Here is a 14,050-nt window from a genome sequence, read left to right on the forward strand (position 1 = left end):
TTGTTTTATTTAGTTTACAGGGGAGTCTATCAGTACAGGTTGCAGAAAGAAAATGTTTAGTGCTATTTACAATTTGTTTTAAAACTCTGCTCTATACAAATTTAATTCTGATCAGTATGAACAATATTTTTGTAAATCTACTGCATATAAAGCATTTCATCAAAGCAATAACAATGGATAAAATAACCAGATTGCATTTGAATGATGCCAATCATTCAAAAAAAAAAATGATTATATAGAACATCTGTAAGAGTTGAGGACACATAAGTACAGAACACAATGTCAACCTGTGACTTTCTTTAAAGGCTAAAGCTATTTATATGGAATATTGTTCTATTATACTACACGCCAATCTATATTTAACTTCTATAGTTAAGTATTTTATAAGATTTTTATTAAATATATTCTACACATATTTGTAATTTCAGCCAGGAAGAATTCCTCCCCAGTGAAAAAAATATAAAATCTTTTATTTTTTTAATTTTTTAATTTTTTTTATTTTTTTTACAGATTTAGATGAAACTAGCTCATGCTTTAGTGCTGTGCAAATTTCTTTAGCATATCAACGTTTAAATTATTGATATGAAATAAAAGAATGGCATCCTCTTAATTATGTATGCCTTTAAAAATTAGCTTCTGATTTTAATGCAATTGCAAGCACTAATACCAAATGCAGATTACGTAAAGAAACAAAACTAGTACTATGGCAGAGGTTTTTCTTTTTGCTTTTTAAACTTTAATAATTCTTTTTGAAGTCTCTAATGAGTAAGCATGACACTGGACACTAAGGTACAGATGAGAAAGTGACTGAAAAACACCAATTGTCAATATTCAAATACATAAAACTGATTAGTAGATGTTTTCTAACATTTATGCACAATAATAAAAGCCTATGAACTACAGGAAATTACCCCTCCCATATTAAGGCTAGGAAATGCACTCTCTGCACTTGTTTGTGCTGTCTGAATTAAGCACTCACCTAACATACGAGATAAAGAGTGCACACAGTAACGAAAAAGATTAGTTTCATCAGCCCTCTACAGAGTGCTTTTAAATTACAGGCACATCGTTTCGTTTTTGTTTTAGTGAAAATATATATAGTTAGAGTTGGTTTAGTTAGCATTCTGTGCCAGGTCGGCCACCACTCAGGTTGACTCAGGTAGAATTGACTTAAGTTTTTCCCTTGATTTGGCCATAAATGAGATTGACTTTCATTATAGATATACTATTTTCCAGTGTTGCATTATACATTGTAGGTTACTACTAGGTATTTCAAATATTGTTACAGATTGTTGATGAGAAATATGTCAACCATACTTAGTGCAAATTGCATCTAGAAAGCTTGACTAGTTAGATCTGGTTAATAGAGCTTTTTGTGGTAGCAAAATGATTCCTGCTATGGAAAAGAACACATTAAGTTTTCCAGAGATCAAATTCCTTCAAGAACTGTTGTACTGTAGGATTATTCAACAAACAAAAAGCAGGAATTAAAAAAAAACAATGAAAGTGTTCATAGATCTTTCTCTTTAAAAAAAAAAAAAAAAGACTAATGAGACAGTGTTCGTGTAATATTTCAGTTCCATGGATTTACAGACAGGCTCTTCCTACAGGTGTTTGAAGCAAGGTAGGGCCTCTTCTATTCCAGCAGCATGAAAGACAAAGACTATATTACATCACACTTAGCAGGTAAAGCTAAACAGGGTTTACAGGATTACACAGCAATTGCTTTCTCCAGTTTTTTCACGGTTCCTTTGACCTGTGGAGCAAGAAGAAAGTTTTGCTTAGAAGCTGTTTCTAAAAAGATTAGATCGTTCTACTTGTGAACAGAGTATGCTTAAGAGAAGAACGTACTTACCACTTTTTTTTGTACTAAAAATAATGCATATTGTTATTATCTACATGCAAACGTGGAGTATTTTTTAACAACAAAAACTGATGTTTCAAAGGTTTGGTTAAGTCCCCACATTTTATAAAAATGCTAAAACAGAAAGCATAATTTCTTTGTCTTCTATAGATAACTCATACAAAAATATTCTATTATTTCACAAATCCACAAGACTTCTCTGCTGTGAAATAGTTATTAAAGCCTGAGACACGATTACTTTGCCACATATTTGAGTAAGAAACATTTCTAGTGTACAGCTTACCTTGAGAATTTGGTTCTGGCAATGTCTCTCTAGCCACCAAATGCATCACTGTTGTTTTGCCAAAAGGAAGTTTTAATGCTGCAAAAGGAGAAAGGGAGTTTTATAATACATTACAGTAATTTTTTATCAACGGAAACCAACGTTGACCAGATTTGAGTCTGTTCAGAAGCTCATATGTAAGCTTTGAGCTACTTACTATAAAAACATATTCCTGGCAACAGTTTTGTAGATTACCATCTTAGGACGCAATAATAACAACTTAAGCCACGGTGCTCTTAGAAATCATAGAATCATGTCACATCAGAATCATAGAAATGGCCTGGGTTGAAAAGGACCTCAAACGTCATCTAGTTTCAATCCCCTGCTATGTGCAGGGTCACCAACCAGCAGACCAGGCTGCCCAGAGCCACATCCAGCCTGGCCTTGAATGCCTCCAGGGATGGGGCATCCACAGCCTCCTTGGGCAACCTGTTCCAGTGCGTCACCACCCTCTGTGTGAAAAACGTCCTCCTAATATCTAACCTAAGCCTCCCCTGTCTCAGTTTAAAGCCACTCCCCCTTGTCCTATCACTATCCACCCTTGTAACAGCCATTCCCCCTCCTGTTTATACACTCTCTTCAAATATTGGAGCCATAATGAGGTCTCCCTGGAGCCTTCTCCACGCTAAACAAGCCCAGTTCCCTCAACCTCTCCTCATAGGAGAGGTGCTCCAGCCCTCTGAAACTCTTAAAGAAATTTAATCATCCTCTTCTGAGCGAAAGAGGAAGGCTTAGACTCAGGCACTAAGTGCCCTTCATTCATAAAGATGGGAAAAATGGCTATTTCAGCCAACTACAACTGTTAGTTCCGAGACATTCAAAATACCAGCCACCACTGCAAAACTCATTCTTCGAAAACACACTTACATCCATAATGTGGATTTCTGAGATGCAAAGTGTCTGCATCTTACTTCTTAATATTAAATGTGAGGTCACTGCGTGTGCAAAGCATCAAATTTAGAACACAAAGTCAGCTAAGCTACTCCTCGCAATGCTGTCTGTGTGGGTCTTATTAACAAGATCCACAATTCATTCTGCTTGCTGGTGAAACATTTTTTTCCACACTCTGATTTAAATATATCAGTGCAGTGCAGCATCAGGGATTTATCACTGCGCTACAACACTTACCAAGGCTTCTATTCCCCTTGAAATCAAAATATTCACTACTGTTCATTACATTTAACAATTTCTCACTGCCAGGTTCAGTATTAAGAACTTCAACTTTTTTCTCTTTTAAAAGAATTTTTACAAGATTTTTTACATTATTTTAGCTTTGTTTCCTCACTCCTAATCCTACGTACCTTTCTTAGTTATTTTTCTGGAAAATGCAAAGATGTTCTCTCTTTAAGGTTTTATTTCTGATTTATAGAAGGAGAAAAGCTAGTGACAAATAGAAGAACAACAATGGCTTCACCCTAAACATGCAAATCATTTTGACTGCAGTAGAATTTTTCCTCTGAAGTTCAATTTATTACTTCTGTTTTCACACAGAGTGCATCAAATAATTTTAAGTAAATAAATTTATGTCTCGTGGATCTGGGAATAATTGAAGAGAAAATGCTTTTATTCATTTTAATCACTACCGCATAGATAGAAAACCGTGTAGTAAAAGAAACAAACATGATTTGCTCACTACTTGCTTTTGATATAAGTGTAGATACGACATCGGCAATAAAAATGATTTAGCCATGAATGTGAAGGGAAATCAAGTTCTGATCATGACACTGGTGTAACATTCGGAGGCTACAGAGATAAAAAGCAGCTGAAGGAATAGCTTTCGCTAGAAAAAAAACAGATATCTGAAAGCTGGTTAGTATACCTGAGGCCTGCAACTAGAAGCTGTTAACAGCCCGCAGTCTGACAGGATAAAGTATTTCGGGCACTCATCTCTGTGACACAACTGAGAACTCCGCAAAGAGCACATTAAGAGCCTGCTAAACTCAACGTAAATTATTTTCTTCCTTACATAAATTCCTGGGCTCAAGAAAGACCAAGATTTCACAAATTAATCACATTAGGGACATCTTATATAATATGAAGACATTCAAGGAGACTTGATTAGTGAGCCGTGGAGATTAATTATTTACAGTAATCAAGCAAAAAGTACGCTAATTTTTTTGTTAATTTATTTCAGCTAATAGTTTGCATAGTTCACACAAGTTCTTATTAACAATTTCCAACAACTGTTTGCTTTGGAGCACCATGACAGAAAGAAAGCTCCCTAAACTAAGCCCAGTAATCCTTTCTTTGCTATCATCATTGCTCTTTCATTCTTTTGTCTCACTTAAACTAAAGCTTCGTTAATTCCTTTCTCATCTACGTAATTCTGCTTTTATTCCAGATTTTCTAATGTCAGATTTCCCTTCTCACTCTCTTTTTAGTACATGTACAGCACAGGGCAGGATAACTGTCCCTCTTCTGTTCAGATATTGCCTACAGCCACTAACAAAGACAAAGAGAACCATCGCTGACGTATTAACTCCCTAATTATTTCAAATGTATTATTTCAAATGCAAACTGCAGACTAAACATGTAAGTAAAGGATAAAATTTCCTGGAGGCTGAACAAGCAACTCTGTCTCTCTGATTCCCTCGCTCCTGGCACAGGCAGGAAACAGGGTATCTGAAGCACCGTGGGTGGCAAGACAAGCTTTACAGACACTTCTCTATTTTTTTTAGCACTTGTAATGCCATAAGCTTGGCTGCTTCACAGAACTGTAGGGGTTGGAGGGGACCTCTGGAGAACATCGAGCCCAATCCCCTGCCAAAGCAGGTGCCTCACTGTAGGTCACACAGATAGGCATCCAGCTGGGTCTTGAATGCCTCCACAGAACAAGACTCCACAACCTCTCCAGGCAGCCTGTTCCAGTGCTCCGTTACTCTTACCATAAGAGTTCTTCTGCATGTTAGTATGGAATTTCCTATGTTCAAGTTTTAAGCCATTGCTCCTTGTCCTATGGCTGTGCACCACTGAGAAGAGCCTGGCCTCATCCATTTGCCTTCCATCTCTCTTTAGATACAAACATTAATCAGATCCTCTCTTCTCATGCAGTTTTATCTTTCAGATATTGCATACAGCATTTTTAATAAAATCACAGAATTGTAGGAGGGACCTCTAGAGATCATTGACTCCAACCCCCATAATCATTTGATAATCATTTTACTAATCATTTCAACAACATACAACCCACCATCCAGATCAGCAATCCATTATGTTGTCATAGCTGTTATATTTATTCACAAGATTTAGGTGAACATATTTCTTGTGGCAGTCCATTCAGAAAAGGTGGTGAAATAAATGATTCCTTTAAAAAACACTTTTCCATTCTGAAGAGTCTTTTCTTTCAGGTTTTTTTGTTTGTTTGTTTGTTTTTGTTTTTTTCCTGAGGATTCTGCATTTAAAGGAGTCTCAGTTTTCATGCATCAGTGAGGCTACAGCAAGAACATTACTATGTCATCTTAAATGCGATAAAAATGGACTCCTGTTTAAAAAGCCACACCACAGTTCCCTTGGAAACTCTTGTTTCACTAGTTGATAAAGCTTCAGTACACAGTAAGTTCAAATTCCAGTCAACATTTCCTAATCACCTAAAGCAAATAAAACACTAAGTGCTATAGCAGTTACGGAGAGCTGCAGATAGAAAAGCATAATGGAATTGTATTACAGTGGCATAAGAAACTAAATATTGTATTTAACAAGAAAGCTTTTTTCCCCCTACTTTTAAAATTCACGAGTTCACTTCAGGTTATTAGTAGAAACTCTGTAATAATGAAATAACAGCCTTTTCAGGCTGCTACAGGAATTGTTGTTGCTCTTTGAGCTGTTTACCTCACTCCAGATAAATTCATTCCTACTACAATAAGCCACTGTTTTAGATATTATTTTTTATATTTTATTTTATTAAAAACAAGACAGCAGCAAAGATCTTTGAAAAACACTACCATACATGTCAGGTATGTCAGGTGCTTAGGGTAAAAACATGATGATTCAATCGCAACGCAGGAGTGATTGACAATGAACTGAAATGCCCAGAACCAAAGCATTTAGAACACGGGGTTTGAGAGAAGGTAAAAGTCAACAGCACACAGCTATTATTTTTCAGCATAGCTTGTTCAACAAATGCTCAAGTCTGCTTCAGGTTCAGACAGATATCAGTGAAGAGAACAAGCACTAGCAGTTAAAAACAACACCCACAGGTGAATGGTAAAGAAAACCCCCTGGAAAATGTAAGGCAAGATCCACGTCTGTAATTGCAGACATGATCCAAGAGTTAACACTTGTCTTTCAGCCTTTCTCCAACCACTATTAGCTACGTACATTGGCACCAGCTAAACATACAAATTAAAGAGTGAATAAAAATCTCAGATTTTCCTTTAATTGACAATGATCTTTCCAGTGCATATAGCAGCATTAAAAATTGATTTATATGAGGACAAACCTATTCTAAAAGTACATCATCAGCCAATGTCAGTAATGGTAGGCAATGAATCAATGGCAGTATCGTTCCAATCACTCCATAATGGAAATACCATCATAAGCAGTCCAGAAATATTCCTTCCTGGTTCAGAGGAACTTCAGAAACATTTCATTAGTGATTTTGTATTACATTATCTTCTCTGTATAGCAACCAAGCAAACGCATGAACACCCAGAGAAGGTAAGAATGCTTATTTTTGAAATGGCTTGAAGAGAATATATTCATTGCAAAAGTTGCTATTAACTCTGCCAACTTTTCAGAGATAAAGGGAAAGATCTCTGTCACAACTTCGTGTCACATCTCCACCCAAGAGAGCCATCTAAAGAAGTACATAATTGCAGAAAAAGTTGCCACAAGGGGGCATAATTGAATTGCATTCTCTGAGTAGATGAAGTGGAGCCATTTACTTTTATTTTCACCTAACCATGCAGTTGTATCCCTGGGAGAGCACTGGACAGCAAGAATGCTGCCCCTCATTCTCATTCATAGGGTGTCTGTCTTCATTGCACTAAGGTTTAAAGCACTGTTTATTCACTTATCATAATCTTTATCCAATATTTTAAAACACTGAAGGTTTATGTAGTAACTTGCTCTCAAATCAGGGTAATAAAAATGGAAAAAATATTCCATTTGGCAAGGCAAAAAATAAAAGCAGCGTTACCATTTATTTCTGCAGGAGTCTAAACTGACCAGTTGGTACATCCCAAACTGTAACAACTAGTCATAATAGAACAGAAAAACACAAGATAAGATGCAACATGGCATTCCATGCCGAAGGAAAATAGTATAAAGCAAATCATACCGTGATCACGAACAGGAAAGTAATATTTACTGCACTGGAAAAAAAATAGTAATAATAAAAACGCTCTTTGCCTTGCTATAGCATGGATAATGAAAATTACTTTCATACCTCCTAGTGTCACATTGCCATGAAGAAACCTCCCTTGATAAATAAGCCGCAAGATATTTGGACTGCTGACTTGTTCCTCTTCCCAATCTGAAAAGTAAGAGAATTTTCAGTTATGTTGCAGTAACACCTCGTTATTTCTCCCACCTTCTGAAAGAAAACCAGGTACAGGACTCTCCTGCATGAAGCACTGCAGAGAGCACAGACTAAAGATAGACAATTCAACTGAAATGCATTCTTAAACTTACTTGACACTAGGCACTGAAACACTTAATTGCATGCCTGCAAGTGTAAGTAGTATTAACTTATCTCACCGACCGCATGAGACAGTTAAGATGCATATATACAAATCCTGAACAACATACTTCAAGGGCAAGCTGACTCCTGTTTACATTGATGCTTAATTCTGCCAAAACTGCCTCTTTCCTCCTTGCACATCTCAGGGGGTTCTCAGGCCACACTCATCCTCCCCGCTTTGCTGTCTAACTGGAGCCTTTCTCCAGCACTGAGAAGGAGCTGCATCCAGCACTGCATGTGACCGGCCATTTGAAACAGGGCTCCCAGATCACAGAACTGAGCAGACTGTGGGCTGCTCAGCGGCGCTCGATGCCGACCAGCTTGAGCCAGTTCCATGTCCAGAGGCGGCAGGGAACTGAACAGCCCAAACAGTCACTGCAGGAGGCCGAACAGAGGGCTCTCACAGAGGAGACATTTACTGGTATGTTTTAAGGAACGTCTCCAAGAACAATCTGGGGATGTTTTTATGGAGCAAATAGCAATTCGGGAAAAACAAGCATACGTTTTCCTATAATGCATTTCCCATAACTCCTAGGCCGTAATAAATCATTTATAAGCTGAGATGATCATTTCCTACTCTTTCACTGTTCCCTGTAAAAATATGAACAAATACATCTGCACTTTGCTTTTGGAATAAATATAAAAACCTTTAAATGTTGCATTTAAATGGGCTCTTTGGGAGCAGCCTCTTCTGTCTCTCAGCTGACCAGATATCTGCTAACAGCTGCTCACAAATGTGCTCTTTTGCAGCTTTTGTAGTGTTTGTATACCAGAATGAATATTCAGCAGGGGATGGTGACCGAAGACAGAGGCCAACCTGTTAACTGGGAACATACAATTAGCACACAAACAGCGGCAAGGCACCACAAAAGGAGGACTGAAAAGGGAAAGGGGGAAAGCAGTGGGCAGCCGGTGGGAGCATGAGGGTGGCCGGGTGGGTAGGCAGGGCAGCAGCTGTAGGGTCACCGGGTGCAGGCCTGGGCTACGAGCTTCGATGAAACTTGGCAACCAGAGCCATTTCAAATACTGCCACTCATCTGACTCAACTGTCTGGCAACGAAAGCACGTGCCATTTCTGCTGCGCTGGGAGAGGGGGTAAGCTAAGGATCGGAATTATCACACTGCCAGGAGAAACTACTTTTTGGAAGGTACCAGGTTTACATAATCATATTTACTCTATAGCATCTGAACTGCACAGAGACTCTGGCTGCAAAGATCAGCCAATTTACAGTACCATAGCGATACAGAACAGCAACCAGAAGACAACAGACTGTATTTTGGCAGAGGTATTTTCTCACTGTTAACCTGCCAATTTACCCATCTTTTTAATTCTTGCTTCTTGGCTTGCAATCTGAAACATTTCTGACACTATTTCAATTTTCAAATTCCAACGATGACTAAGTGAACCAAGGAAAAAATATTTACCTATGACTTTTAAAAAAATTTCTTCTTATTAAAGCTTAACAGATAATTCCTGAACAAAACATCTTTTAAAGTTATTTAGAAGAAAAGGGATGCAAGGAAACAGGAAACCTACCTATATTGTATACATGGATATTAACTTAGCATTCTCCACTATGAGCCAGGAAATCCTTAATCAACAATTGCATTACCAAAGGAGGAAGAGAAGCTTGGCTTAAGTTCGCTAGCATGTGACTAAAGACACTTCATGGTTGGTTTTTTCCCTCCCCACAAGATCATGACAAGTCACAACGACAGTAAAAACAGTGATTTCATATCCTCTCCATTTCAAACACACTTTTGTCCTCGTTCGGGTTTCTTAGTCCTATGGCACAGAGGAGTGCTCTCACTCAAAAAAAGCTGATAGGCTAATAATGTATATGAAAACCTATACACTTTCCCCAAGTAGTTTTTTCCCCAGTCTTTTAAATTGCTGCTATCCTTCTTCGTGCAGGCAATTAAATATTCATGAAGAAGATTCAGAGTGCTCCCGAGGGATACCAGGTAATCGAACTGATGCTTCCCATGCCCAGTTCTGTTTTTCATTTGCTTCAAGATGAGATTTTAAAGGCTGAGTTTCTTCTCAAATATAAACCAAGTCTGCAACTTTCAAGCTCTTCACGTGGCAGTAAGAGCAGATCATATTAGAAACATATCTGAATAACAAAATACTATCTAACTTTCAAATATAAGCCAATAATTGCACCTTTGATGCTGTTCTGTTAACTTACATTATGGTTACCAAAACCAGTGCCCTTTACTGGCTTTAAACATTTACTGATGTAAAGGAGAGCTGAAGCAAACCCCTATCACTCAATGCTACAACCACTCAACATACTTGTTTTGCTGTAGTGGCATAAAATCACTTCAATTATTATGACTTCCCTTGTTATTCAGTATTAGTTCATATATTACTTCACATGCCTAAAGTAATGTTTGACAAAGACCTCCTAATCAAATGCCCCAACACAAGACCAAAGCAAAAAGTAACCCTTCGCTTCTGAACACTGCAACATTTTGCCTTGCATCTAAAAAGGCATCATACAGGCTTTAGACTGCAAGATCCCATGTTCAGAAATAAACTTTATAGACTCACATTAAAATATGTACAGCAGCTACAAATACGTGACATTAACCAGACTTCTTAGCGTAGAAGTGTTGTGTACCTAATATTTCAGAAGACAATAAGCCTCTTCCTTCATTATTTATTTTACTAAATATATTGTGCTACAATAATGCTACATCCCAGCAAAATGAGCAACCATAAAAACTCCTGTTCTTACTGACCTGAAAGATTGCAAGCTTGAAGTCTAAAATACAGATTATCAACATTAACTTTTTGGCACAGTTTATTATCCCAATTCTGTGATAAAGACACAACAGAAACAGATATCACAGTGTTGTAGTCTTGTGCATATAATAGTCTTTTTCATCATCAAAATAGTAACCCAGATGAAATCCTGTACCAAAGGAAGCATTTTCTTTCATCATATGCAATGCTATGTCTGTGCTTTGGCTATTTTCCCATGAAATCACACTCAGGGAAAACAGCAGCACTTTGTCTTTATGGAACTGTTCACATATGTGAATAATACACCTTAGTCTTCAATTCCTGCACAGCACCAAATATATTCATATAAACACTCTTAGTTCCCTCTCTGTCTTTTAATTCCTCTTAAAATGTTCTTTTATACTTTGTTTTTCCCCAGGAAAATATTAATGCAGATCTTCCCACGATAAGGCAGTAAGTGAGAAAAACTTGAGACTCAATACCACAAATGTGTTTCTGTGATACATCATGTTTTCCACTAGCTCTCCTCGTGTAAGTAGCTTTGTATCCCCAGCATTTCGAGGTCTTCCATTTATCATATCCTCTACCAAAATCAACCAAGAAAAGTATCTAAAGATAAAGAAGTAACTTCAGTCTGGGAAAGTGAGTTTTAGAAACAAAGAAGAAAACAGTCAAGACATCTAAATCTAAGAAAGGCAAGATGACAATTTTACTTTATATAAATCTGAATGCTGAGAACACATTTATTAGCACTTCAGTGTGAAAACAGAGGGAAGAGGCACACAGCTACTTACCCATCGGCCAGTTGTCATACACATGTTTTGCAATATCTGCAGCAGAGTCATTTGGTGAGAACAAGAACTCTTTCGTTTTTCCGCTTACCAAGATGAGGCGCAAATTTATCTGTAAATAAAATGCACTATTAGGAAAAGAACTGGACAAAGCTTAATCATATATATTTTTAAACAAATTACTAAAATTTGTCATTGGTTTTGGTAAAAAAAAAATCCCAAAGTGATCTGACAATATGCTCAGATGGTGTTAAAAACTGGGACAAACTAGGAAGATAAAATTTTAACAGCTGACATTTCTGATGTTGAACACCAGAAGATCGTGATAGGTAATGACCAAATTGAGGGCAACACTGGAAAACCCTTTCAGCAGAGTACGAAAGAAGTCTGCCAAGAACCACTAGCAACACATCACCTTGAATAAAAAGAAAAATATAAACTTGGAAAATTAACCTGTAGACATAGCACTGAAAAACTTGCATTTGAATAGTCTGTGCACTTAAGTAAAAGACCTCCAGTACAATATTTATTAGCCCAGATATTTCACCCACTGCATCTCCTACAAAACACTGTGGAATCAAACAGCATTCTTTCTTGATCACAGCTGCCATGGAACTCTGTCTTCCAAAAGCAAAGCTTTTTTCTTCCACTGCCACATTGCTACAAGCAAAATTGTTGAGATCCACATGCAATACAGCAATACAACATATCAGAGTTGTTTCAGATTCTTAAAATGGGATTTCCTTTATCTAACCATCAGCACCTTCAGGTATCATTTCTCTCTCTTCTATGCATATGGAATACATTTTTTTTCCATATGGCATTAAGATAACTCATATAAAGAGCCTGTTACGACACTATTTGCATTGCAAAAAAAAATTAGACTTGAGTTCCACAAGCAACTACTAGCAAGGATCACCAAAATATCTCCGTAACCAGCACATGCAATGTCTAGGACAAGTAGGAATCGAATCATGTCAAGTTTTGGCCTACAAGCCTGAATTCAATCAACTTTTAGGAAGGCCTCAGCAACCAAACTGCTCAGACACCTTCTCAGATCAAACTCTCATGTTGCATCCCACGTTCACAAAAACTTTTCTTCTTGGAATTATTTTTTGTTGGAAATCGGGAAATTCTTCTTCTAGTTCAAACACAAAAGGAATAATTTATAGTGAAGACCAAACTCTCAAGACTTCTGCAGTGTCGAATATCTCACTGACAGCCCTGCCTCATCTGTCCATTTTTCTGGTTATTTCCAAAGCCTAATCTATCTTAAATGCTTTGGCTTGGATTCATTTCACCTACCTTAGAGAATCCAGTAGCCAAGTTATGGTTTCCATCACACTACACACTTCATCAAGGCTATCTCACCAAGCACTGTGTGCGCTACACTACTATGGGCACTACAACTTAAGAAGGACATCAAACTATTAGAGAGCGTTCAAAGGAGGGCTACTAAGATGGAGAAGGCTCTGGAGGGCAAGGAGTGTGAGAAGCAGCTGAAGCCCTGTTGTGCTCAGCCCAGAGCAGGGCAGGCTGAGGGGAGGCCTGATGGCGGCTGCAGCTCCTCACAGGGAGCGGAGGGCAGCGCTGAGCTCTGCTCTGTGTGACAGCGACAGGGAACGGCATGGAGCTGCGTCAGGGGAGGGCGGCTGGGGGTGATTAAGGAATTATCACACATCGAGTGATCAAGGAATTATTTCCAAATCTCACCAAGATTTAGTAGCGAAAGTAGACCAAGACTCACTATTCCCGTTGACTCCAAAGAATTGCAACTTCAAGATCTATGACTACATTTAGCAATGGTCAGGCTATGCCCACTTGTATTTTTGCTTATATCGTCTTTCAGTTGAAATAGTTCCTCCCAGCCCCTCAGCAGTCTCCACCTGTGTATTTAAAGGCAACATGCAGACGAGTTCTTTAGTTGGACTGCACAAGACACGCTCTCCAAGCTTACTCTGATGAGACACCATTTCCCCCATTCACCTTAGCTGCCTGTCTCTCCACACGCTTCAGTATTTCTTCCTCTCCACAAACCAGACGACTATTTCGGAAGTGTACCAAATAACGTCTCACCCGCTGCTGCTTGTAACACCACCTGTAATTTCCTCCATCTACTGGAAACATCCTCTGTGACTGCCTCCCAAGAATACATAGACCTCCTTCATAACCGCTCCACGCCGTTAGTTCAATCCCTATGTAGTCCAATCCACCTTCATCCTTTCCATTATTTAGCCTCAGATCTTATAATTGACATTTGAACTGTAATGCCCTAGAGCTCCAAATTTCATCCCACTCGTATTGCTCCCAGTGAAAGGAGGAAGGAGCCTGGTGTTGGCAAAACCTTATTTTGCGCCACAAAAATATTTGAGATCTCCCCAGTTTCTGGGCCCGAGTCCTATGAAATCACCCACACATTTCCATGCAACCATTCTTTCTATGGAGAGAAGATTTTTTGAACTTTGAGTCATCCACAATTTTAGCAGCAACATCCTCTATGTGTACCCTTGTAATTAAAGGAGTAACATGAAGTAAGACTGGTCTAAAAATTAATCCACAGAAAATCCTGTAATGAGCTCTCTTGACCCAGCTTCCCCCCAGCTCTCAGTTCCTTTATGTTAGGCCCTTATGAATTCACATT

The 14,050-nt window shown here is 38.2% G+C and overlaps 1 protein-coding gene across 1 annotated transcript; it reads right to left on the reverse strand.

The window, feature by feature from the left end:
• Positions 1-1,703: 1,703 nt before the first annotated feature.
• Positions 1,704-13,536, reverse strand: UBL3 (ubiquitin like 3; the record flags this gene model as incomplete). Its single annotated transcript, XM_079549288.1, has 5 exons — positions 1,704-1,756; positions 2,148-2,225; positions 7,573-7,659; positions 11,413-11,521; positions 13,396-13,536. The coding sequence occupies 5 exons, from the start codon at positions 13,534-13,536 to the stop codon at positions 1,704-1,706; spliced, it is 468 nt and encodes a 155-aa protein (XP_079405414.1).
• Between the last annotated feature and the right edge of the window lie 514 nt (positions 13,537-14,050).

The sequence above is a fragment of the Tetrao urogallus genome, assembly GCF_951394365.1.
Source record: "Tetrao urogallus genome assembly, chromosome: 1".
Lineage (NCBI taxonomy): Eukaryota > Metazoa > Chordata > Aves > Galliformes > Phasianidae > Tetrao > Tetrao urogallus.